At 34.6% G+C, this 26,348-nt stretch overlaps 6 protein-coding genes across 6 annotated transcripts; 3 read left to right on the top strand and 3 right to left on the bottom strand.

Annotated features, from left to right (window-relative positions):
• Positions 1 to 1,834: 1,834 nt before the first annotated feature.
• Positions 1,835 to 8,902, bottom strand: LOC125603601. The gene is made up of 2 exons (XM_048774487.1): positions 7,879 to 8,902; positions 1,835 to 7,791 (listed from the first exon to the last, which is right to left on the bottom strand). Exon 2 carries the CDS (start codon positions 3,281 to 3,283, stop codon positions 2,324 to 2,326), a length of 960 nt encoding a protein of 319 aa, XP_048630444.1. The 5' UTR covers positions 3,284 to 7,791; positions 7,879 to 8,902; the 3' UTR covers positions 1,835 to 2,323.
• A 231-nt stretch (positions 8,903 to 9,133) lies between these two features.
• Positions 9,134 to 10,213, top strand: LOC106448931 (F-box/kelch-repeat protein At4g38940). The gene has a single exon (XM_013890747.3). The coding sequence runs from the start codon at positions 9,134 to 9,136 to the stop codon at positions 10,211 to 10,213; it is 1,080 nt and encodes a 359-aa protein (XP_013746201.1).
• Positions 10,214 to 12,663: 2,450 nt separating this feature from the next.
• On the top strand, positions 12,664 to 13,746 carry LOC106450283 (F-box/kelch-repeat protein At4g38940-like). The gene has a single exon (XM_013891931.3). It carries the CDS (start codon positions 12,664 to 12,666, stop codon positions 13,744 to 13,746), a length of 1,083 nt encoding a protein of 360 aa, XP_013747385.2.
• Positions 13,747 to 16,665: 2,919 nt separating this feature from the next.
• Positions 16,666 to 17,745, top strand: LOC125603596 (F-box/kelch-repeat protein At4g38940-like). Its single transcript, XM_048774478.1, has one exon. The coding sequence runs from the start codon at positions 16,666 to 16,668 to the stop codon at positions 17,743 to 17,745; it is 1,080 nt and encodes a 359-aa protein (XP_048630435.1).
• Positions 17,746 to 17,797: 52 nt separating this feature from the next.
• LOC106450282 lies at positions 17,798 to 18,938 on the bottom strand. Its single transcript, XM_013891930.3, has 4 exons — positions 18,747 to 18,938; positions 18,331 to 18,518; positions 18,086 to 18,248; positions 17,798 to 18,004 (listed from the first exon to the last, which is right to left on the bottom strand). The coding sequence occupies exons 1-4, from the start codon at positions 18,936 to 18,938 to the stop codon at positions 17,945 to 17,947; spliced, it is 603 nt and encodes a 200-aa protein (XP_013747384.2). The 3' UTR covers positions 17,798 to 17,944.
• A 111-nt stretch (positions 18,939 to 19,049) lies between these two features.
• On the bottom strand, positions 19,050 to 20,655 carry LOC106447489 (tRNA (carboxymethyluridine(34)-5-O)-methyltransferase). The gene is made up of 2 exons (XM_048774485.1): positions 20,455 to 20,655; positions 19,050 to 20,308 (listed from the first exon to the last, which is right to left on the bottom strand). Exon 2 carries the CDS (start codon positions 20,296 to 20,298, stop codon positions 19,351 to 19,353), a length of 948 nt encoding a protein of 315 aa, XP_048630442.1. The 5' UTR covers positions 20,299 to 20,308; positions 20,455 to 20,655; the 3' UTR covers positions 19,050 to 19,350.
• Positions 20,656 to 26,348: the final 5,693 nt, after the last annotated feature.

The following is a 26,348-nucleotide window of genomic DNA, read 5'->3' as shown; positions in this document are numbered from 1 at the left end:
AAACCTTGAGCCACAAGACGAGCTTTGTATCTCGTAACCTCATTTTTCTCATTTCGCTTTCGAATGAAAACCCATTTGTACCCGACTGGTCTCACATCTGCAGGTGTGAGGACAATAGATCCAAATACTTCTCGTCTATTAAGAGAATCAAGTTCGGCTTGTATTGCATCTTTCCATTGTTTCCAATCATGTCTCCTTTGACATTCATAGACAGATTTTGGTTCTGGATCATCGATTTCTTCATTTATTTCACTCGACACAATATATGAGAAAGCATCATCAACATCATCCTGTTCATTTCTATTCCATATCTTCTTATTATGGATGTAGTTGATAGAAATCTCATGGTTCTTTTCTGACTCATGATTCTCTACATTGTCACTGTTCTCATCATTTGTTTCTTCCAAAATATTTTCCGCTATTTTGGGTGTGTCATTTATTTCGACATCCTTTTGTTTTCTAGGATTTTTATTCTTAGAACCAGTAGGTCTGCCACGCTTCAAGCGTGTTTTAGACTCTCGTGTATCGTCTGCTTTTCTTTGCTCATTTGTTATTTTGATACAAGCAGGAGCATTCGCGGCTGGTATATGAGATTTAGTTACCGTTTTGGTATCCGCAAATGCATCAGGTAGCTGATTAGCTATACTCTGTAAATGCATGATTCGTCGAACTTCTAATTCAGACTCTTTAGTAGGAGGATCAAGATATAGTAACGAAGGTACACTCCATTTGATATCATTTTCTACATTTTTGTTTTCTCCCCCTAGAACTGGGAATACTTTCTCATCAAAGTGACAATCGGCGAAACGTGCCGTAAAGACGTCACCAGTTTGTGGTTCGAGATATCGTATAATTAATGGGGAATCACAACCAACATATATTCCCAATCTTCTTTGTGGTCCCATCTTTGTACGTTGTGGTGGTGCTACAGGCACATATACTGCACAACCAAATATTATAAAGTGGGAAATGTTTGGTTCTCGACCAAACGCTAACTGTAGTGGGGAATACTTATGGTATGCACTCGGTCTGATCCGAATAAGTGCTTCAGCATGCAAAATAGCATGTCCCCATACAGAGGTTGGAAGTTTTGATCTCATGATCAATGGTCTTGCAATCAATTGCAGACGCTTAATTAAAGATTCAGCCAAACCATTTTGCGTATGAACATGAGCAACCGAATGTTCAACTTCAATTCCCGTTACCATACAATAGTCATTGAATGCTTGGGATGTGAATTCACCAGCGTTGTCTAGTCTAACTCTTTTAATAGTATAATCAGGAAACTGTGCTCGCAATTTGATTATCTGAGTTAGAAATCTCGCAAATGCCACATTTCGAGAAGATAATAGACAAACGTGTGACCATCTACTGGATGCATCAATTAATACCATAAAATAGTGGAATGGTCCACAAGGTGGGTGTATAGGTCCACATATATCGCCTTGAATTCTTTCAAGGAACTTTGGTGATTCTTTATCGATTTTGGTTGGCGATGGCCTTACGATCAATTTTCCTAGAGAACATGCAACACATGTCACTTTATTCCCTTGAGAAATCTCCTGGATTTTCAGTGAATGACCATGCGAACTTTCTATGATTTTACGCATCATTGTAGTGCCTGGGTGGCCGAGACGATCATGCCATAATGTGAACTCTTCTGGGTTCCGTTTTACTATAAGGTTTGATTCGATCTCATCGATATAAGTATGATGTAGTCCCAAAGGAAGTTCTAGAAACTTTTCCAATATGTGTTTTCTGCCACATTGCTCAGAAGTTACATACATGTATTTCTTTCCATCCTCAGTTGCAGACTGAGTATCATATCCGTGAAGATATATGTCTTTAAAACTCAACAAATTTCTTTTAGAACTTGGGGAATATTGAGCATTATTTATGGAAAATTTTGTTCCATTTGGTAACGTAAAGTTTGCTTTACCAGTTCCTTCAATCACGTCTGCAGGACCTGATATTGTATTGACAACAATTCTTGTCGGTTTTATATTAGAGAAATATCTCTTTTGTCTCAGAATAGTGTGTGTTGTTCCACTATCTGGTATACATATTTCACGAATCCGTTTCTTGAATTTTGTTCCATTAGTATTTCAATCCATTTCTGAAATTGTCATAAATATTAATAAAAGAAAAACATAAAATTCATTCATATAATAATCATATTTGGAAACACACAATAATTTTACATTAAGGTGACGTTAAAACATCATTATTTATTTAAAACAGGAAATGTAATAATTATACATGACAATAGTGAAAACTATTCGATAGTTTTATTATAAGCATCTCTTTTCTCTTCAGGAGTAATCTAGTCCAGCTCATTTGCGAAGTCGGAGGCATCGAGGTACGATGTCCCTTCAAAGTTTTCAGTGAGGTTCACTTCTTTAGCTTTGCCTTTCGTGGACTCTTGATATAACTTACAGAGATGTGGAGGAGTACGACTTGTACGGGACCAATGTCCTTTACAGCCACATCTGTAACACACTGTCTCACGCTTCTGGGTGGTATCCCCTTGAGTTTCTTTACCCTTAGAAACTTGTTCGGATCTAACCCACTTGTTAGATCCCTTCCATTTGGGATTGTAAGTTTTTCCACGTTTGTTGTTGAAACGACGACCATGACCTCGGTTGGTCTGGTTCCTCCTTTCCGAATTTTCTACCGCCGTAGAATTCACTTCAGGAAATGCTTTGGCTCCCGTAGGTCGGGAATTGTGGTTTTTGATCAGGAGCTCATTGTTCTTTTCAGCCAACATGAGCGCAACCATCAATTCAGAAAATCTTGTGTACCCGCATTTTCTGTAAATTTCGGGCGGGAAGTGAAGCTGTTTGTGGAAAGTGTTGTATGTTTTATTCATCATTTCTGCCTCAGAGACAGGGTTACCACAATATTTCAGAAGTGAAACTATCCTCAGGACAGCGGAATTGTAATCCTCAACCTTTTGAAAATCTTGGAACCTCAGGTTTTTCCACTCTTCGAGAGCGTGAGGGAGGTTGACTTGTCTCTGGTTATCGAACCTTTCTTTTAAAGCTTGCCACAGTTCAGCTGTGTCTTCGACGTTTGCATAGTCGTGCGTTAGATTCTCATCTAAATGATTCTTCAGGAAGATTATCGCTTCGGCTATATGCTCGGGTGGTGATTTGTTACCGATTACAATCGCTTCGGTTATTTTTTTCATCACCAGATATGGTTTCACGTTTGTGACCCATCCGACATAGTTTTCGCTAGTTATTTTCAGAGCCGGGAACTGAAGTTTCTCGATGTTTGCCATTTGTATTTCTAAAACACAAAACAATATATTTTATTAGAATTTCGTAATTTTAAAACGAATCATTTATATTAATAATACACGCAATTACAAGGAGAAACAATGCATAGAAAAATAACCGACATTAAGCGTAAATTCTTCAGGAGCAAATTCTCCAATAAAAAGACCGACCATAGAAGCAAAAATTAAAATTGCACATAAAACCAAAAATATGCGAATCATCTTTCTTGCAATGAAAAACCGGAATGTGGCGATTTGAAAATATTTGAGAGAAGATGAAATATTTTGGATGAAGTAAATGAGTAAAGAATGAGTATATTTATAGATGAAAATACTGTTCATAACTGTTTGAAAAAGGGTAAAAATTCTGAATTTTTTTTTCTTTGTGACCGTTTGAATTAAATCGTATGAATGAAAATTAATCTGAAAATATTGTAACAATCAGTCAACCAAATTCCGTAAATTTCGTAATATTTTATGTAGGTGACCAAACATTTATATAATAACCATAATATGATGAACAAATAGATATTAATCGTATTATGGTGGTAGAAAAACTATAACATTAAATAGATTGTACGGCGGCACAGCCAAGCCAATAATTATAGTGTAATTAGCAATCAAGGTTTATTAACGAGGCGACATACCGCCCGCAATAATTTAAACAATCACTATAAAATGATAAATAATAATATAGGCGGTATACCGGCCATTATAGCAGAGTAGATATGATACATTTAAATTTTACTGAATCGCAGAGTGATCGTGCTGATAACGTGTTATGAAATAACTTATAATTTTATAGTATCACGAAATTTAAATAAGGGCAAAATTTGTATACCAGCAGAAAGGAGATAACACTGATATATAATAAATATATGATAGAGAGAGTTTATTATAAAGGGAGAAGAGAAGTGTGTGGGACGAGTTACAAATGATCGAAATCGATCGTTTATATAGAAGTAAAAAAGTAGAAGTTACTGTGTAAATAGTGACAGTGGGACCCACAATGATAATAAAATCAAAAACTTCTGCACCTCCCTTCCTGTTTATACTACGGTGCTTTCACAACAGCGGCTTAATATTTTTTATACGACACACAAAAATATCAATTTTAATGTTAAAGTCATATTTGGTTATTTGGGTCTTTAATAATATAGGTTTGGTGTTCACGTATACTCCCTCCGTATCATATTAAGATTTGTTGTTTTCAACTTTCAATGGAGTAAAAATCTCATATACTCTTAATGAGGCAAAAAGTGATCTGAGGTACTCTTACGAAATCTGACATACTCTCTACTCTTCATGAAATAAGAGATTTCCAATTTTGTCCTTACGTTTTCCCTCCTCAATTGAAAACTTGAATTTTGAATTTTAGGTATCAAATTTACAATTTGAATTTTGAATTTTAATAAAACTACGAACCAAGTTGAACCAAGTTATACAATTGTCGAATTTTAGGTATCAAATTTAAAATTTGAATTTTGAATTTTAGTGAAAGTTGAACCAAGTTAAACCAAGTTATATCATTGTCAAATTATATTTTTGGTGTACCTATGTCCTAGTTTCACCAAGTTATACCTCAAGACTGGTATAACTAGGTTATAGTTTTACCAAGTTGTACATTTGTCAAAGTACAACTTGGTAAACTATCACCTAGTTATACAGTTTTACCAAGTTACAAATTAGTATAATTTGGTAAAACTGTATAACTAGGTTGTAGTTTTACCAAGTTGTACATTTGTCAAAGTACAACTTCGTAAGATTATAACCTAGTTATACAGTTTTACCAAGTTACACAATAGTATAACCTGGTAAAATTGTTTTTCTGGGTTTGTAGTTTCACTTCCGTGTTTTGATATATGCGTTTTTAGATCTTAAAAATCTATAATACCAAGAATCAGACTGAAGTTGATGCGGAGAATAAGCGAAGTAGTAGGTAGAGAAGAAGAAGGAAAATGTGGAGAAGAAAATAAAAAAAACAGTTGAGATTCAAAGAAGAACAAAGGAAAAATCAGTAGATGAAGAATGAAAGATAGATCTAGATTCAAAGAAGAGCAAAAAAAAAATAGAGAAAACTAAGATAAAAACGGAGCAATCAGTACAGATGAAAATCAAAAATAAAACAAGAGAAACAGAGAGAAAAACAGATTCGAAAAAGAAGAGATTTGGATGAAAGAATGAATGAGAAGAGAGAAAAAAAAGAGAAGAGAGAAAGAAAGAAGATGAAGAATGAAAGATAGATTTAGATCTGTAGAGATAAGGAAGAAAATTAGGTTTAATGGCATAGTCTGTAAATAACTATATTCATTAATGATATATTGGGTTTTTAGTCAGATTTCAAATTAAAAATAAATAAAAATAAAATGAATTTCAGATGGAGAGTATCTGAGAACTTTTTTTTCCATAGAGAAGTACTGGAGCATTTAATTCCTTTCAATGCAAAATTTATTAGTTTTATCTAATAATTTATTTTTCTATTGGTTGAAATATGGTTAAGTGTATAGTTAATTGTGTTTTTATATAGAAAATAGGGAAAAAAACTAGTTTAACCCTTATTTATCAATTAATTACTAGTTTAACTCTACTTTTATTTTAATTACTAGCTTGTTTTTCATACCCAATTTACCCCTATTTCCTTTGTTAACAAAAAATATAATTACAAAAATGCCATTACTGAATTTTCGGAATATTTACAATTTTACCATCCACAGATTTATTTTGTCTACGTTTTATGTAGCCAGAGACTTAAATATATTCTTCTTTAGCAACAGATTTACTTAAAATCTATAGACTTAATAAAATTTCTACAGACTTGTTATAACAAATCTGTCACGTTTGGCCATAAATTTATTAAATATTGACAAATTTAATTTATTTGTCCACAGATTTACTTTATTTGAATATATTTAGTAGGATTTGATAGATTTATTTTTTCTTTAACCACAGATTTACTTGTTTTTGACAGATTTAGTTTCGATTTGATAGATTTATTTTTTCTTTAACCACAGATTTACTTGTTTTTAACCACAAATTTATTTATGATTTGGCCACAGATTTTTATTAATTATTCTTAACCGAGTTATTGCAAACCAGATTAAACCATTTAATTCTGAAATTATTTCATATACCAGTAATTTAACTTGATTTAAACCAAAATGTTTCAAACCAACCATAATTTGAATCAAAAGCATGTAAACCAAAATTATTTAATTAAACCAAACCAAACTTAATTTAAACAAAACAAAGAGAAAAGCCTTAATCTACAAATCTCTCTCGTGATTGCCTTATTCGACGTTAATGGTTGTGTTCATATTGACGTTTATTTTCTTCCTTCTTCTCTCATGGCACAAATATAAATGGTTTGTGGTCATTGGATGAGCATGATGCGCGTATGTTCTTATGGTGTTATTAATAAGTATCTATTTAAATTTGCAGGTGATGTGTTGTTCTTACCGTTCTTCCTTAGTAGACAAGAAAATAGCAACGATTAATTCAAAGAAGTGTTCAAAGCTTCAGTCTGTTTGAGTGAGGACGTAATAGATCAAGATCAAGAATGGAGTAATCATTGAAAATACATTTCTAGCTCTTTGGAGGAAAAACAACCAAAACCCGAAACACATTGATTAAAAGCAAGGCAGTGTTATCATTCAACAGAGCTTTTCAAGTTCTTGATTGTATAAGAACACAAAAACCACACCCGGCGGTTATAAGAACACAACAAACGATAACCACACCCAGCGGCTACATAACTCGTCATCTGCATTTTTATGGTAAAACAGAGTTGAAAATGCATCAAAGTACATATAAACCGGAATGTCGGTAGATACGCCTTTCTTTACTACCCCCATAGACTGAACTTTTAAAAAGTAGACTCCTTGTCAACCTTACTCTCAAACTGCAAGACAGTCTTCTGCATTTCCTTGTTGTGATTTCCCCTAGACAAAATGTATCCCTGTCAAAATTCACCACGACCTAAGTATTAAACACACAATAATGGACTCCACAAACAACTAAAGCACCAGAAAAATATGGTGTTAGTGACTCCCCTGTGAAGGTTATACTCAAGGTTTCTATTTTTTTCTCATCAAATGTGAAGCAAACATAATAAAAAAGAGCCATAATCAAGTTATATACCCCAACAAAGCATGTGTTTCAGACGCATCCAAAAGGCGTGGGTATAGATGATTTCTAGAATCCTGTACATGGAGCATAAGCCTGTGAATATATATTACATCTATGTTTCACTATCGAGCCAAATTTTGGTCACTGTCGAGCCAACATGCTAATCTAAATTCATTAAAACTTGGTTATATACACTGCCAATGGTCATTAGAGACGAGAAACATGACTTTACACCTATGCCTTTTTGCAAATATATATCTATTTGTCTTAATGCGATCATATATCAAAGCAATGAGTGTACCTATACGCGGTCTGCAACGGCGTCAACAAAGGAGTCTTGGTGAGACAGCCACGCTGCTCGGTCACGCTTCAATCCGGATTCAAATCTAAGACAAAAATCATAATAGATCAGATTTTGTTTGTCAAAATCTGCGATCAGATATCTTGACTGGAGCTATTCTGCTGAAACTCACTGCCATCGCCATAGCCACCGTCAGTAGTGAAGGAGAGAGATACCAGGAAGGTATTAAATTTCTACGAAGGTTTATTCGTGTGCTCTCTTAAGAAGTCCAATTCACCGTCCAGTGAACTGATCCTCCGCATCTCTCTGGTTCTTAGCTGCAACGGGAAACGATTGACAGTGTTCTGGGTTTAGTTTGGGGATTTTTCTGTCTGGTCCTGGTCATGTTTTCATTTTCTATGGAATTGCTGCTTTCTAACTCGGATTCTCCCAATTCGTCGTGAATCGCCGGTGAATCCCATGAACCCTAAAGTTTTTTTTGTTGTAAAAACTGTGTTTTTATCGTGATTTTAATTGGTATTTTTAATTTTATACCAAAATTAATATAATGGCATTGTAGTAATAATTATCAACTATTATGGTTATTTCGTCTTTATACTATCCTCTGAACATGCATCGATGAAAGGAAGTTAATCTAGTAATTACATAATAAATAAGAGTTAGTTTGAGTAATTTTCTCTAGAAAATATGCAAAATTAATTGTTTCCTAAATTTGTATGCACAACTCAAAACGACACTTAATATGAAACAGAAGGAGTAATAGTTGACAATACATGTTGTGAGAATACTTTGAAATTTATATTTTTTGATGTGTGTAAAGATAATCTTATGTTTAACTTATATTACGAATATTTAGTTTCATATTAATAAATCTTGATTTGAGAATTATATATGTGGGATACAGAATATAATATAGGAAGTTGCAAGATTGTAGTGATATTCGGTTTATTTCATCAAGTTTATGTTCAGTGATCTTTCCAATTTTTTGTTGTTAGTAAAATTATAAAATAGAATTTCAAAGTTATATATTATCTGTTAAATAAAAATGGAATATGTCCTAAACTAAAATAACAATTTTTTAACCGTAAATAAAAAAAATAGTTTTCTAAATTAATAGATTAAAAGAAAAAAAATTAAAAGAAGTGACAGAAAGATGAAAAGTTCTAAATACAAAATCTTTTAGAACCCTTTAGAAACTTTAAATGACACATATCATTGAACTACCATTTCATCTATCAAAGAAAAATCAAAACAAAATTGTGAAACTATAATTTTATTTTTATTTTTTTAGATGTTTGACGGTATCAAACAGTTGGGGTTGCTCCTAATGTTTTGGCTTTTGGGTTTTCTTCTCTCTCCAAAAGCTATTTTAAATGAGCTTACAGTTAGGGTTTTTGTGATTTTCTCTCTGGAGGATAAGTTTGACAATGTCGTCGTCAAAGAAGGAGCAATCGCCAGAACCGCCGTCTCTGATTCAGTTGCTTCCTGAGGACATCATCATTGACATCTTATCGCGTGTACGGTGGTGCGACTATCGAACACTCTCCCTCGTTTCCAAGCATTTCCGATCACTTGTCGCGTCCCACGAGCTATACGCGAGACGATCACTGTTAGGATGCACGGTACGCCGTCTCTACGTTGCCCTCTCTAACCGAGAAACCACTTCTCACAATCCTTATATTCTCTGCCTGGAAGCCAACGATAATCACCGCTTGGTCCTTATCCCTTGGCCTACCCATGTGCCTCACGTTGGAAGCTTCGTCACCGTGGGCTGGAAGTTATATGCCTTTGATATGTTGAACCGTTACCACCATCTGCCGATTCCAAGCATTGACTGTAGATTCCAAACGGTGCACCTCGTGCATTGTATGAATGCAACCATGGATGTTTCAGTTGCTGGTGTCATTGACGGGAAAATATACGTAACTGGATATACTAAAATCCCATGGGATACATCGGCGAAGATGGTCATGGCTGTGTTCAATACTGAAACACAAATATGGGAGACTGCGACAGAGACTATGATAGGTCGGCCCTATGGTTGTGTGGTGATGGCTGGTAAGATGTACACGAGGGATGGTCGTAACAGCTTTGTTTACGATCCAAAGGAGAGTAAATGGGAGACAGACAAGAGGCTGAATATGTTTAAGTGGCAGGGCGGGTGTGTGGTTGATGACGTATTGTATTACTTCGATAATCGTGGTGGGAAGGTGTTGAGAGCTTATAACCCAAGAAAGAGTAGTTGGGTAGTGGTGAAAGGTTTGGAAAGATTGGTGGCTGAAGGGAGATTTTCAGAATCGTATTACACTGGGAGTTGCGATGGGAAGCTGGTTTTGTTTCTCTCTAAAGACCGTATGACAAAAGGTATCCGGTGTGCGCAGATTTCACTGGAAAGGAGGCACCACCAGGGAAGAAGTGAGATTTGGGGTAAGATTGATTGGTGTGATGATGTTTTTTTTCGTAGTGATGATCTTTTCGTTACGAAAACTCTAGATGTTATTCTTTGATGCATGAAGTGGCAAAGGTTTTAGTGACTCTCGGGCTGGTTAAGCTTATTCTTGTCATATGAAATTTCAGACCTTAGTTTTTCTGCAATTTATCAACATCTTTACTTTTATCAGCTACATAATTAACCCATAAATCTAACAACTAAACGTAACGGGAACCATCATAGCATATAATCCATATGGTTTACCTAAACACGCGTTTGTATGCTTTTGCACCTCTCTTCATAATGGTGACTAGAGGAATCATACCTTAATTTGTGTTCCTCAGAAAATTGTTCTTGTTATGAATTTCCTCGAAAGTTAAGCTAAGCTGAGAAACACATGTTGATAATAATAATTTAAAAGCTGTTCTATAATTCACATTCAAAGATGTTCATATATATACCTCCTTGACTTGGTCTCTCAAATTCTCGACTTGTAACCAGTTATCTTAGCTGAACGTCTCCACATTTTCCATGAACTCGTTCATCAGAGCATCTCAGCTTGTAATAGTTGTCCCTCTCTTGGTCTTACCCCTTTAACTCTTCAACCTTGCTCTTGAGCGTCCTATAATATTCAAAGATCAACTCATTGATTGATATCATCATAACTATCCATAAACCAAGAACCATGGTTCTCACGGCTGGTTATTATTGTTTTTGTCATATCAAATTACTATTATGTAAGGTGAACCATCATAACATAGAGTCCATATGGTTACATGCAAACGTGTTTATATGCTTTTGGACTTATAGTTTCTAGTTTATCGGATTTTTATCTTCTTTTTTGTGTTTTATTATGTTTGAGATAAAAGAGATTTTTATAGTTTCAAGCCGATGACAGGAGGCTTCTATAGCTCCGTTATCGGCTTGTTTGATTTGTTCTGCTTCTCTTTCTTTGATTTGATTTACTCCTCGTTACTTGGTTTATTTGATTGCCAATTTGTTTTAAATCTGACAAAGTTTTTTATTATTCTTTTGTATGTTTCTTCCAATGGATTTAGAAAGATAAAAGTTTTGGTTCAATTGAACCGTTTAGAAAAGGTAATTGACAGATCTACTGCGGATGGTGGCGACGGATCTTACCGGCTTCAATCGTTGATGGTTCTTCATGTGACAGTGATGGAGTTCTTGCTGCAAACTATGATTACTTCAAAAAGCAGCATCAAATTCTATGGAACGGTAATCTCTTTGACTCTATTATTATCAATAGAGCAATATAAAGAGTTGTCTTATCTTAGTGGCTCCTACTGGAGTATTAAAAAGAGAGTGACAATCGTTCTCAATTCATTCTGAAGCGTGGTGTTTTTGGATTAATAAGAAGATTATCTCCCTTGAGATTCAGCTTCTCCAAAAGCAATATGGAGTTTTTATATGAAAATCTTTAGTCATCCATACGCAAGATGTGTTGTTAGTTTACTTTGGATCCATACTAGTGTATCCCTTTTCTACTCTTTGTTTTGATAATTCTCATTGTTTAGAACTTTTTGACTATAAGACTTAATAATACAATCCAGTGTTAAAAAAAAAAATTATGTTTGAGATAAATATTATTCACCATTTCACCCTAATAACTGAACCTTTCTTATATATTAAAAGAGAAGTTACAACCTTGATTCATGTGTGATTTTTTTTAAATGGATATATTCTTATAGAAAGTCATGTTATATTTAATTTCTAATCTTATCATTTAAATTTTAGGTCTACAAAAAAATTTTATTGGGCTATCAATAATTGGATTTATAGATAGTATAAATTAAATAGATATAATTTAATATTGTAATTAATACTATACATCCATATATTAATTATTTAAATATTTATCGATGTTAACTTTTAAAATTATAAAAAAAGAATTTAAATAACAAAAATCAAATTATCCAACAATGATTAATCTTTACTACCTTAAACCAATGAAAACAAATTTAAAACTATAGTTTATTTTAAAAATTAAACAAAAACTAAATGTTTAGTTATCTACTCGATAAAATAAATCTATGAAGAAAAATTTAATTTTAAAAAAAAAATCTAAATTAGTGAAATGTTACAATATTTTTGAATATGGCAATAAAATAATATTTTATTAATCTTTATATATATAGTTACGATTTTAATAATGAAATAATAATCCAAAAATATATACAGGAAGATACATATACATGTGAAAGTTTGAAACAATCTATTCAATGAAAATATATACCGTAAATCTATTATGTTTTAAAAATCGATAAACACATATATTATAATATATATCAACTTAGAATTGAAAAAAAATGTTTATATAAAAATAAATGAAAACAAAAACATGCGCAGTTGCGCGGATAGAGATCTAGTTGTTCTATTTAAAATAGGAAACATGTGTGTATTTGATTAAAGCTATGTAAGCTAAATTTTAATGTTTTGGGCTTTCTCCTCTCGCCTAAAGATAGGGTTGTTGTGCGTTTCTCTCTCTTAATGGAGGATAGTTTGAGGATGTCGTCTAAAACTAGGTTAAAGAAGGAGCAATCTTCAGAACAGCCGTCTCTGATTCCATCACTTCCCGAAGAGATCATCGTTGACATCTTAGCGCGTGTAGGGAGATGCCGCTATCCAAAACTCTCCCTTGTTTCCAAGCACTTCCGATCACTTGTTACCTCCCATGAGCTATACGAGAGGCGATCACTGTTAGGATGCACGGAACACTCTCTCTATGTTGTCCTCTGTAACAAAGAAAACGATAATCACTATTGTTATGTTCTCTATCGGAAAGCCAACGGTAATCACAGCTTGGTCCTTATCCCTTCGCTTCCCAAAATGCCTCGCAAGGGAGGCTTTGTCGCGGTGGGGTCAAGGATATATGTGTTTGGTGGGTTGAACTCTTACCGACATAAGAAAATTCAAACGAATGCAATAAGCATTGACTGTATATCCCAAACGGTGCACCTCCTGCCTAGTATGAATGTAACCATGTCTGTTTCAGTTGCTGACATCATTGACGGGAAAATATACGTAACTGGATACCGCTGTAACATGGCGGTGTTCAATACAGAAACACAAATGTGGGAGCCTAAGACAATACCAGAGACAATGAATGGTTACATGTGGGCTTGTGATTGTGTGGTTATGGCTGGCAAGATGTACATGAGGGATCCTGTTAACAGCTTTGTTTTTGTTTACGAGTCAAAGGAAATTAAATGGGAAATGGACAAGATGCTGAATAAGTTCGAGTGGAAGGATGCGTGTGTCGTTGATGACGTATTGTATTACTACGATAGTGGTTGGAAGGTGCTGAGAGCTTATGACCCAAAAGAGAGTAGTTGGGTAGTGGTGAATGGTTTGGCAGAATTGTTGGCTGATGCGAGATTTTCAGCCTGGTCTTACACTGGGAGTTACGGTGGGAAACTGGCTATGTTTTATTCGAAAATAACAGGTAAAACAAAAGTTATTCGGTGTGCGGAGATTTCGCTAGAAAGACGTCGTCAAGGAAAGAAGATTTGGGGTAAAGTTGAGTGGTGTGATGATGTTTTGGTTGGTGGTGATTTTTACGTTAACAAATCTCTAGATGTTATTGTTTGATGCACTAAGTACGATCCATATTCTTGAGAAAGGTTTTAGTGGACTCTCATGGGCTAGTTAAGCTTGTGTTTTGTCATATCAAATTACTAAGTACTAATCTTGTCTTACAAGTAATGTGAGGTGAATCATCATAACATATAATCCATATGATTACCTGAAAACGTGTTTACTTGATTTTGCGTCTCTCTTCATGATGATTAGAGGAATCATACCTTAGTTTTGTGTTCCTCAGATAATTGTTCTTCTTATGTATTTCCTCAAACGTTGAGCAAAGCTGAAAAACCCAGAGGTTGAAGATATAATTAAACTTCATAATGTTTTAGTCAAATCCAAACGGCGAGCCCAATTTTTTTTATAAATCTATATTTTATACATAAAAAATTATAAATATAATAAATAAAATTGAACCTCGTGCATTGTATGAATGCAACCATGGATGTTTCAGTTGCTGGCGTCATTGACGGGAAAATATATGTACTGCATATACTAAAATCTCATGGGATACATCAGCGAAGATGGTCATGGCTGTGTTCAATACCGAAACACAAATATGGGATACTGCGACAGAGACTATGATAGGTCGGCCCTCTGGTTGTGCGGTGATGGCTGGTAATTAAGATGTACACGAGGGATGCTCGTAACAGCTTTGTTTACGATCCAAAGGAGAGTAAATGGGAGACAGACAAGAGGCTGAATATGTTGTTTAAGTGGGAGGGTGGGTGTGTGGTTGATGACGTATTGTGTTACTGCGATATTCGTGGTGGGAAGGTGTTGAGAGCTTATGACCCAAGAAAGATTAGTTGGGTAGTGGTGAAAGGTTTGGAAAGATTGGTGGCTGAAGGGAGATTTTCAGAATCGTATTACACTGGGAGTTGCCGTGGGAAGCTGGTTTTGTTTTTCTCTAAAGATCGTAGGATAAAAGGTATCAGGTGTGCGCAGATTTCACTGGAAAGGAGGCACCACCAGGGAAGAAGTGAGATTGGGGTAAGATTGATTGGTGTGATGATGTTTATTTTCGTAGTGATGATCTTTTCGTTACGAAACTCTAGATGTTATTCTTTGATGCATGAATTCTCCATTCTTGGGCAAGGTTTTAGTGACTCTCATGGCTTGCTAAGCTTATTTATTTTTTCATATCAAATTACAAACCTTGAAATCATCATAGCATATAATCCATATGGTTTACCTGCAAACGTGTTCATATGCTTTTGCACCTCTCTTCATGATGATGATTAGAGGAATCATACCTTGATTTGTGTGTTCCTCAGATAATTGTTCTTGTTATGAATTTCCTCGAACTTTGAGCTAAGCTGAAAAACCTACGTTTTTTTTTTTTTACTTCGAAAGGCCATTCAATTACTCAAACTAGAGGTGGTCTGGATAACCAGACCGAAATAGAACAACCAATAAAAAGTAATTTCCTATGGAAGGATCTCGCAGTTTTAGCTAAAAAATCTGAAATTTGATTGCGTGCTCTTGGTACATGAGTGATGCTGAAGTCTGGGAAGCATATTTGAAGCGTTTCTATCATCTCCAATTCCGTCGCAAAGTTTGGCCAAACATGAGGTTCCTTTATCATTGCGATCAGGTCCTTACCGTCTGTCCCAAAGTTGGCATGTCGAGTGTTGAAGCATATTCTTCATCGCCCATCGCAGTGCTTCTAGTTCCGAATGGAAGGCTGATTCGCGTCGAATGATATTTCTGGTCCCTATAAGCTGTATGTTCCCCTACTGTCCATCCAAACCCATCCACATCTACTAAAGTGAGCAGCAGACGTCCAAGATCCATCTAACAAGCAAATATTATCCAAGCTTAAGATTTGGAGTTCATCAGTGTTGTTTTCCTGTATCACTGGTTGTGGCACTTCATTCGCATCAAACCAGGCTTGACATTCACTTTCTGCATATCTAACAAGCCGAAAAACCTACGTTGATAGTAATATTTAAAACTCTTTTATGATTCACATTTAAAGATATTCATATATACTTAGATTGTACTTAGGCCCGGCCCATGGCATAGGCAAAGTAACCCGTCTAGGGTCCAAAATATTTTGAGGTTTTTTAGTTTAAGAAAATAGACCCAAATTTTTCTTTTTCAGGTTTTTTACCTAAAAAAAAAGGTCCAAAATTTTTAATCTGAGTAGGGCCTCTAATAAGGTTGGACCGTTGTACTCCCTCCGGATACGAACGTTCTATCTTTTTATTTTGTATACAAATGTATGATGTTTTTAGATATAATTAATATATTTATTTTTAAAATTTAAACATAAATTAAAAAATAAAATTTATGAGTGGTGAAACTTTATTATATAACCAAAAATAACAATTAAAATAATTTTATTATTTTTTAATATGTGCGTAAAACCTTAAACATCATACATTTAAATCCAGAGAGAGTAATATGTTTCCCTCTCGTGGTCTAACTCCTTTAGCTCTTCAACCTTGCTCTTGAGTATTCAATGTGTTGATATCATCATAACTATCCCAAAAACCAAGAACCATGATTCTCATGGCTTGTTAATATTGTTTTATTTTCATATCAAATTACAAACATGTAAGGTGAACCATCTTAACATAGAATAGAATCCATATATATGGTTACCTGCAAACGTGTTTATATGCTTTTGGACTTATAGTTTGTAGTTTGTCGGATTTGTAATCTATTTTTGTGTGTTTGTTATGTTTGAGAAAATTTCATTAAAGGAAAAGAACACAATTAGTGTTATCTTGTGTATTTGATAAGCTATGTAAACTATTGTTCCATTTAAAATAGGAAACATGTTATAGACGACATGTTATATTGTGTATTTGATGAAAACTATGTAAACTAAATTACTAAATTAGTGTTTTGGGCTTTATTCTCTCGCATAAAGTTAGGGTTGTTGTGCGTTTCTCACTCATATTGGAGGATAGCTTGAGGATGTCGTCTAAAACTAGGTCAAAGAAGGAGCAATCTTCAGAACCGCAGTCTCTGATTCCATCACTTCCCGAAGAAATCATCGTTGACATCTTAGCGCGTGTAGGGAGCTGCTACTATCCAAAACTCTCCCTTGTTTCCAAGCACTTCCGATCACTTGTTACCTCCCATGAGCTATACGCAAGACGATCATTGTTAGGATGCACGGAACACTCTCTCTATGTTGTCCTCTGTAACAGAGAAAACGGTAATTACCAGTTGTATGCTCTCCGCCAGAAAGCCAACGGCAATCACAGCTTGGTCCTTATCCCTTCGCTTCCTAAACTGCCTCGCAAGGGAGGCTTTGTCGCGGTGGGGTCCAGGATATATGTGTTTGGTAGGTTTAAGTCAATTCCACAGAATGCGATAAGCATTGACTGTAGATACCAAACGGTGCACCCCCTGCCTAGCATGAATGTAACCATGTCTGTTTCAGTTGCTGACATCATTGACGGGAATATATATCTAACTGGATACTGTAGCAACCCAACGAAGATGGTCATGATGGTATTCAATACAGAAACAGAAATGTGGGAGCCTAAGAAGACAACGCCAGAGACAATGAGTGGTTACCTGTGGGAGAATGAGTGTGTGGTTATGGCCGGTAAGATGTACATGAGTGATCCTTCTTACAACTTTGTTTACGATCCAAAAGAGAGTAAATGGGAAACTGACAAGATGCTGAATATGTTCAAGTGGAGGAAAGCGCGTGTCGTTGATGACGTATTGTATTACTACGATTCTGGTTGGGGGGTGCTGAGAGCTTATGACCCAAAAGGGAGTAGTTGGGTAGTGGTGAATGGTTTGGAAGAATTGTTGGCTGATGCGAGATTTTCAGACTGGTCGTACACTGGGAGCTACGGTGGGAAACTGGCTATGATTTTTACGAAAACAACAGGTAGAACAGAAGTTATCCGGTGTGCGGAGATTTCGCTAGAAAGACGTCGTCAAGGAAAGGAGATTTGGGGTAACGTTGAGTGGTGTGATGATGTTTTGGTTGGTGGTGATTTTTACGTTAAAAAAACTCTAGATGTTATTGTTTGATGCACTATGTACTATATCCATATTCTTGGGCAAGGTTTTAAGTGGACTCTCATGGGCTAGTTAAGCTTATTTTTTTTCATATCAAATTACAAAACCTTGAATCATCATATAATATATAATCCATATGGTTTACCTGCAAACGTGTTTATATGCTTTTTCACCTCTCTTCATGATGATGATGATTAGAGGAACCATACCTTTAATTTGTGTTCCTTAGATAATTGTTCTTGTTGTGAATTTCCTCGAACGTTGAGCTAAGCTGAGAAAAACATGTTCAAAATATAATTTAAAATCCAAAACTGGACACTGGTTTTTGATTCACATTTAAATATGCTCATACCTCCTTGACATGGTCTCTCAGGTTCTTGACTTGTAACCGTTTCTCTGATCTGAACCGCTCCACATTTTGCATGAACTCGTTCATCTCTGAGCATTTCAGCTCGTAATACTTTTCCCTCTCTTGGTCTAACTCCTTTAACTCTTCAACCTCGCTCTTTAGCGTCCTGTAAATCTCAGCGCTCAACACACTGATTGATATCATCGTAACTGATCTAAAAACCAAAAGAACATAGAGTAAATATCAACCTCAGTTGCTGAACAGAGCAGTGGTATTTGGAATCGAGATCTTGGATGGTAGATCTGAGAAGCGTGATCTTGAGGTTTTGTGCCGCGATCTTCTGGTCGAGCATCAAACATTTGCGTTCTATTGATTGTATGTTTGCGTGCTTGGTTGCTAGTATCTGTGATTTCTCCACTTGTAGCTCTTTCTCCGCCTAATCAACATACACAGTATGATCTGTTTTGATTTCGATCAAAATTAAAGCTATAGATAATCATCAACCAGAGATCTCCGTTGAAACGGAGATGAAGCGATTCTATTACTTTCTCACACTCGGAAGGTTGTTGAAATCAGTAGCGAACATTGAAAACTCGATGATGCAATTGATCGTAACTGATCGATGATGATATGGATCGTAACTGATCGATGGATTGTTCGGTACCTGGAGAAGATGAAGTCGCTGGTTTCTGGTAAACTCCATTTGATCTAGTCTCTCCTTGAAAGCTGCGGAAAGCGCCATTGCTAGAGAGTCGAGACCCAGAGAGAGAGAAAGAAAGAGACGAGCGAATTTGAATTTTGGAGGTTGGAATAAGAGAGAGAGAATAAATATATTCAAGGCCCATAGGTAGCCCATTAAGCCTTTTCAATCTTAAGTTCTTGTGCACGTCAATCATTTCAACGATCAATTCGATTTTGAAATTCCTGATTTGATCAAAACACACACAAAGCATTCAGAAGCAAAATATCAACTGAAACTGAGGAAGCACAAATGCATTACTCTTTCTTTCTTTCTTTTTGTTATCCAATTACAAATGACATTTTGTTTATCAGTGTAGACTCAACATTACACATAATACGAAGCCTTAAAGCCAACAATTGCACAACAAATGAGCTGACACAGAATCTCAACTACAACCATTAAAAAAAAACTTGGATTACATATGGAAAAACCTCCAATGGTGGCTACAAGGGAGAGTTCCACTTTCAGAAATATGGAAAAAAAAAAAAAAAAAGTAAAACTGAGTGTGAAGCCAAAGAGTCTGGTCTCAGCCTTGGTTTAAAGCTTCTTTCTGAAGAACAATACACCAATTAGACTTATCGTAAAACCTATCAACTACCATTGCATTCCCTACACCAGACGCCAACCTTTCAAGCTCCCCTTCACTGAACACATGGTAGTATCTATTGTACACAACAGCTCCTTTCTTATCGTCTTTTTTCGCAAGCCCACTCGCAAGCGCAGAAGCAGATGCACCACTAACTTCCGCACGGTGGTACGGCAAATGCCACGGAACAAAGTACTCTTGCTGATGACTCATCTCCACAGAGTCCTTATCCTTTTCCTCCTTTACACTCACGTCACTCTCCGGAATACTCTCAAGACCGAAGCACGGATTGTTCCTCACACGAGGGCTATCCATCGGACTACCCGGTCCCACCCATTCCTCAACATACTTGGGAGACAACGGCGTCCACTTAGTAAGCAAAGACTCATCCTCCTGCTCCGCAGCCCAAACCGTTATCAGCACAAACCCGCCAGGCTTAACAACGCGAACCAGCTCGTTAACAGCGCTCGTCCTTCTCTCCTCCGTACTCAAATGATGCAAAACCGCGATCGAGATCGCCGCGTCGCCAAACCCTTCTCTGTAAGGGAGATTAACAGCGTCCGCGACTACAACCTCTTGTCCTTTCTCCGAACAGATTCTGATGAGAGGGCTGCTTATGTCGCAGCCTATAAAGAAACAGTTCGGGTTCAGCCCCAGGTACTTGCCGTTCCCGCAGCCGGCGTCGAGGATCACGGATCCGGAAGGTAAGGATTCGAGGAAGGCGGCGACTCTAGGCCACTTGGCGTACCTCGTGGAGCTGAAGTGCGGAGCGATGGCGTCGTAGACTCGGTGGACGTACTTTTTCTCGATCTCGGGTGTTGATTTGACGCTCGGGGAGTCTTCTTGATGCGTTGACTTGGGATTAGCTTTGACTTTGACGTCTCTCATTGTACGCGAGCTGTGGGAGAATTTATAGTAAACAGATGGAGTTAAGGCGCAAGTGGAACGAATTTTTAATTTAGGGATTGAAGATCCCATCCTAGCTTGGAATCGAATCCAAGTCATCGCATTATTTGAGATTTATAAATGGAAGAGGAAGCTTACGGAATCAAGGAGAAACGGCGAGGCGAGGCGAGATGATGAGTGGATTGGACGGGACTGGTTGGTGATCTGAAACGGGAGGTTGATTTAGGGTTTTTTATTAAAGAGATAAAATATCATTTGGAATACTCTTCAATATTTTTGATCTTTGGAATGTTGTATCCATATTTCAAAAATCACCTAAAATCTAAATAAACTACATAAAATATCAAAATATATAAATCTTGAGAAATATCCTATTAATAAAATAACCTTTTATCAAAAAATGATCCGCAAAAATCAAAATGATCAAAATAAACTCATTAAAAAAATAAAGAATACTTATATTCCTAAGACAACTAATCTTAAGTCTAAAATTTGATTTAGGTGTGAGTTTATAATTCAAAATTTGAAATAATCATTTAAAAATACTTTCAAAAAGGAACTTTTAGATTTCGAAACAAAATTTCCAAAAAAAATTTTTTTTTTTAAAAAAACTAAAAATAGATTTGAATATTGAATAAAATTATCCCAAAAATAGATTTATTTATTTATTTAAATATTTCTTTAAATATTTATCTAAAATTACATATCTATAGAATAAAGGTATAATTGTCTTTTACTTATAAGTGAAAATTATTTTGATTATTTTATTTTTATGTGTTTTTTGATTAAAACAATATTTTATAGGTTTTTTGGATATTTGCAGGAAAATCTACTCAAACAATAAGAAAATATTAAAACTATTCGAATTAATCAAATAAAAGAATGTATAAAACGACAAAAAATCAGTCTAATTTCAAGACCACTTTTCATCCGAGACAAATAAAACGTAAAAAAGGACACTCGGTTAAACATGTGGGTCTCTGTACCAGTTTGTGATTTAGCTCAATGTTTTTGTTTTAGCTCAATTCTTTGGTTTAGCTTAATTTATTATTTAATTTGGTTTCAAAAACAACAACCATTGCAGTGAATATCTGGTATATAAGCAACGAGCTGCGATTGGTTGGTTCCTTTATAACAAAGAATGCTAGCCATTTTTAAAAGGATTCACTTCTCTTAAACTTTATCAATGGACGCTATAACCGTGAGAGATGTTTATCAAGTGACCAAGCTTGGATTTGGGAAAGTTATTTTCTATCGAGATTGCAAAATCTTAAGAAAAAATAGTCAACTGCTTCATCTTTCGGTTATTAAGAACTTCAAATTCATTTCAATCAAAATTGTAGCTCGATTTTCAGCCCCCACGAATCTTGTAGCTATGAATATTCACATTTATTGATCTCCAAAAAAATATAATATTCACATTGATTATGTTTCAAAAATCTAAAGCTGCGACTGGTTAAGATAAATAATATGTTCTTTATGCAGTTTGTGAATCTTAAAACTTTCAATATGTAGAACTTGAATCTTGCTAACAGCATTCACAAATCTTTTATCCATGCATTATAATATTCTTTATTGTTTTTCATCATCTAGATTTTCTATTGTTTCTGATATTCTATATGGTCTTATTTAGAAAAAGTGATTCATCCCAATGATGGTTAGTCTAGATGCAAAGAATCTCGATGGATCACTGTTGAAACCTTCTGAAAATGAAAGATCTAGAGTAAATGCAACAGTATGCTGAAATCATAAATTAATGGTTAATGGAGAGATACATGATAGCACATTGTATTTTATGCAATTTAGATATGATTATATGATGCGTGAGTAATTTACAAACGCATAACCAACTTGAGTAAGAATATAAAGGTTATAGAAATAGCATTGGTGATCAACTTTAGAATATAAAAGTTATGGATTCAGCATTTGAGGACGCCTTTCTCTCGATATCTCGTCGCAACTGACAAATTTTCTCAGCTAGATCCAAAGTAGTATGGTCTGAGGCTGTTTCGTTATCAAACCGTTTGGTCGCTAATGTTGTATGCTCTTAGGTACAACATGGTTTGTTTTGGTGTTCTGCTGTTGTTTTTTATTTTTTCAGTGCTGGTCGTTTATTGTAATGTCTGTCAGAAACAAAAATTAGAATAATATTTAATATTTTACAAAATTTAACTCAACCACCACGTTCGCTTATTTTCACTCTGCGATAGTTATTTTGATTTTGCTTTCTTTTTTTTTGGTAATTTTTTTTTATTTTATTTTGATTTTGTTTTGAAAACCAAACATACGAGAATTGGCGTTTCCAACGTTGTTAGACTTTTTGTCGGTGTAGGGCGAAATGACGTGCTTAAATAATTTAATCAACAATAATCACGTGATGTCAATTATTTAGTTAAATGATGACATATATCTTAATGGACAGTGACCAAACATGCAAAATTAATCACGTGCAAATTAGTTATTGTATACTGTTAGCATATCTTTATGCATCTTAGACCTTGATTAACCGAACATTTATACAAACTTCATGTTCCTTATTAGCCGATCAATTATTATTAGAAAAATATTTTAAAGTTGTAAATGCTCTTTGCTAAAAGTTTACATATATCTCTAACACATTTGTGTATGCATGGTCGGTCATCCACGGTCACAAATCAATACAAGGAAAATCTGTTCATGAAATTGTATATAGCTTTTTTTTTTATACCAAACTATACAGATATGAAATTATCTAACAAAATCTATGGACCATGGTTTGGAGGAATGATTTAGTGAATTACACTTGTGGAGAAATGATGAACATGCAAGATTCACATGAATACATGTGAAGATTATTGATCTTTAATGGAATACACATGCACATTGCATATTTGTTTCACATGACTAAAATCCTATTCTAAAAGTTTTGATGAAAATCTACTCCATCCTGAATTTCCTGATGAGGTCTTGTTATCTGAAAAAGGTGTTTAGACTCATCATAATTCATAACATGTGTAACATACAACCGGTTAATAACTAACAAAAAAAGTGAAATGCAAATGACTATAAAAGTGTTAGAACGAACCCTTGTTCAAGGCAAGAATCCAATTCTGTACTGTTATATTCTTCTCCCAACAACCCCACTAGGGTTTTAGGACATGTTATGAAACAAAAAAAAATATTTGACTTACACAAAAGTGGAAATTTTAGGGGTGTTTTTCAAAACCAACCCATATTTTCAATTCAAACCCAAAATCAACCCCTTTTTTTTTGTCCATACTATTCATCAATAAAATTTCCATACTATCCTTATGTTTTTGAATTATTCACAAAATTGCCATTTTTATTTATTTTTTTATTAATTTCGAAATTAACAAAAAATCAAATACACCCTAACAATTTCTTCTTATTTACAAAAATGCCATCATCATCAATTTTTCCAACCACCATGAACCACCATTTTTGAGCTCTAAAGCTCTAGAATTCAATTTTCAACCACTTTTTTTCTCATTATAACCCAAAAAACTTCATTTCCTCTCATCTCCTCTACATTTCCATCTAAAAAACTCTCATAACTATCATTTTCATAATCACAAACTTCATATTTTCGAGTTTCTTCATTAGTGAATCGTTAAAGATGCTTCTTTTTGCTCATATTTGGAGTTTGGACGGTTGAAAAGGTTGGAAACGAGCTTTACACATGAAAAATGTAACTATTTACATGGTTTTCGTTCTTTTTCAGATCTGTGTCGCGACGGTAGACTGTTTTGTATGTCTACGCCTCCGTGGAGACTTACGATGCAGTCTATTTGTCAACGCACGGGTTAGTTTTGCAATTGACCAGACAAATTTTTTTTCTAACGCAGACTTCCCCAGTAGTCTCCGTCTTTACCTTTGACAACAAAAATAAAACTTTCGGTAGACTTACTAAGACGTCTACCTAAAAGAGGTTAGTTTTTCATTTGACCGAACTTTTGACTTTTCAAAATAGACTTCAACGGAAGTCTACAAAATGTAGACTGCCAACGAAGTCTATAAAAGGTCAGTTTTGCATTTGACCAAAACTTTGACTTCGTGGAATAGGTTAGTTTTGTGTTTGACCAAAAAGTTTAAAAAGCAATCAAAAATTTATTAAATTGTAGACTTCATATGCAGTCTTCTTATCTTAAAAAAAAATGTAGACTGCGTATAAAGTCTACTTTTTTATTTTGGTCAAATGCAAAACCAACCCGTCGGATTTGAGAGTAGACTTCACAAGAAGTCTACACACCCGTAGACGTTCATTTTAATCTACTGATTTGAAGTCAAACTTGGTCAATTGCAAAACTAACCTCTTTCAAAAAAATTCAAACATGTAGACTGCATATGAAGTCTAGTTCTGAAAGTCAAATCTTGGATGAATTCTGGTCAATTGCAAAAAGTAACCTTTTTAAATTGTAGACTGAAATGAAAGTCTACATGTACAAAATTACAACTTTTATTCAACTATAGAAAGCAACCCGTAAAATGGTCAATTGCAAAAACCAACCCAAAGAGTAGACCTATTTGACAGTCTACGTCTGTAAACTGAAAAGAACGTCAACATCTTCAGAGACTAAATATTAAGTCTTCATAGAAAAATCTATAAAAATGTGAATTTGTGTATTATTCATTAAATTTTTTCTAGTTTTTTTGTTTGACAGTGTGTGTTAGTTAATCCTAATGGGTTTGAGTGATTTTGAAAATAATTTTTTTTTTATAATTATGAAGGTATAATTCATTTGATTTGACAATGTTGTTAGCTAATAATTGTAGACGTATTTCTAAGTCTTCGTTTATAGTTTTGCTAGTAAGGCTGAGCTTGTTTCAAAGCTGAAGTCGGTGACTGTGGAATATAATTTTACATTTTCAGCATATAAGACAACAAAAACTCTGTATGTGGCTAAGTGTCGTGTTCAAGGATGTGGTTGGAAACTTAGAGCGAGTGTGAAGTATGGGCCAAAGACATTTTGGGTGACAAAATATTCGAAAAGGATGAAGAATCGGAAAGGTTGAAGAATGTTCCTTGTGCATGATGGCTGTACACATGGTAAACTTCTTGAAATGACACAAGAAGATTATGATCTGGACAACAAAATTGAGAAGATGGTGCTAACCTATTCCTTACCAAACATCATTTAAAACAAATGACTCCGAATAGGAATATACTCCTCTTATGCCTGTCACGAATAATCGACAAGTACGGAACTTGATCGAGTTATCTAAGACACACTTTGTACGCCTTTGTGTATCAAGCCTGCGCCAATACACTAAAAAAATTTGGATTGACTATATGTTAAATAATAAGTGTAGACGTTTTTGTAAATCTACAAATGTAGACTGCAGTTGAAGTCTACGTCGTAAATTCTATTAAAAGTGTATTTGTGTATTATTCATCATATTTTTTCATGATTTAATTATTTTACAGTGTATGTTAGTAAAATTTTAATGGTCTTGGATGAATTTCACAATTTAATGTGTTATAATTATACACTTGATACTTATTGCAAATTGTTTTGATTAGTGTTATTCTTGAAATTTTTGGGAAAATTTTGTATAGATTTTCTTCTTCTCACATGTGTGTTAGTTATTATTTTAGCTTATGGTGGTTTTACTTGTTTGGTTGGTTAGATCTTGTGAAAAAATTGATATCTAACAAAAAATTAATAATATCATACAAGTGAAAACAACTAAAAATGAATACAATGTTTATAGATTATGCATTAAAAAATTATTTAAAAATTAATATTTTATTATGAAAGTTATTACAGAGCAATATATTAAAAAGTATTCTTGAGTATGTTTGATTTTTCATAATCTTGATGCTTCAAATAAAGTCTTGGAAAAAGTACCTGCCAAATAAGATAGAGTTATGAGAAAAACATAAGATAAAAAATGAAATCATATTTTAGTAGACTTTTTATTAAGTCTACGTAAAGTTATTGTTTAGTAGACTTTAGTTGAAGTCTACACTAATGGAAAATTTTCATATCTAAAAGTGTGCATTTAGAAAATTTGAAAATACTTTGTTCTGG

This window comes from Brassica napus, unplaced genomic scaffold, assembly GCF_020379485.1.
Source record: "Brassica napus cultivar Da-Ae unplaced genomic scaffold, Da-Ae ScsIHWf_35;HRSCAF=64, whole genome shotgun sequence".
In the NCBI taxonomy this organism is placed as follows: Eukaryota; Viridiplantae; Streptophyta; class Magnoliopsida; order Brassicales; family Brassicaceae; genus Brassica; species Brassica napus.
This window is presented reverse-complemented; position numbering and strand designations above follow the sequence as displayed.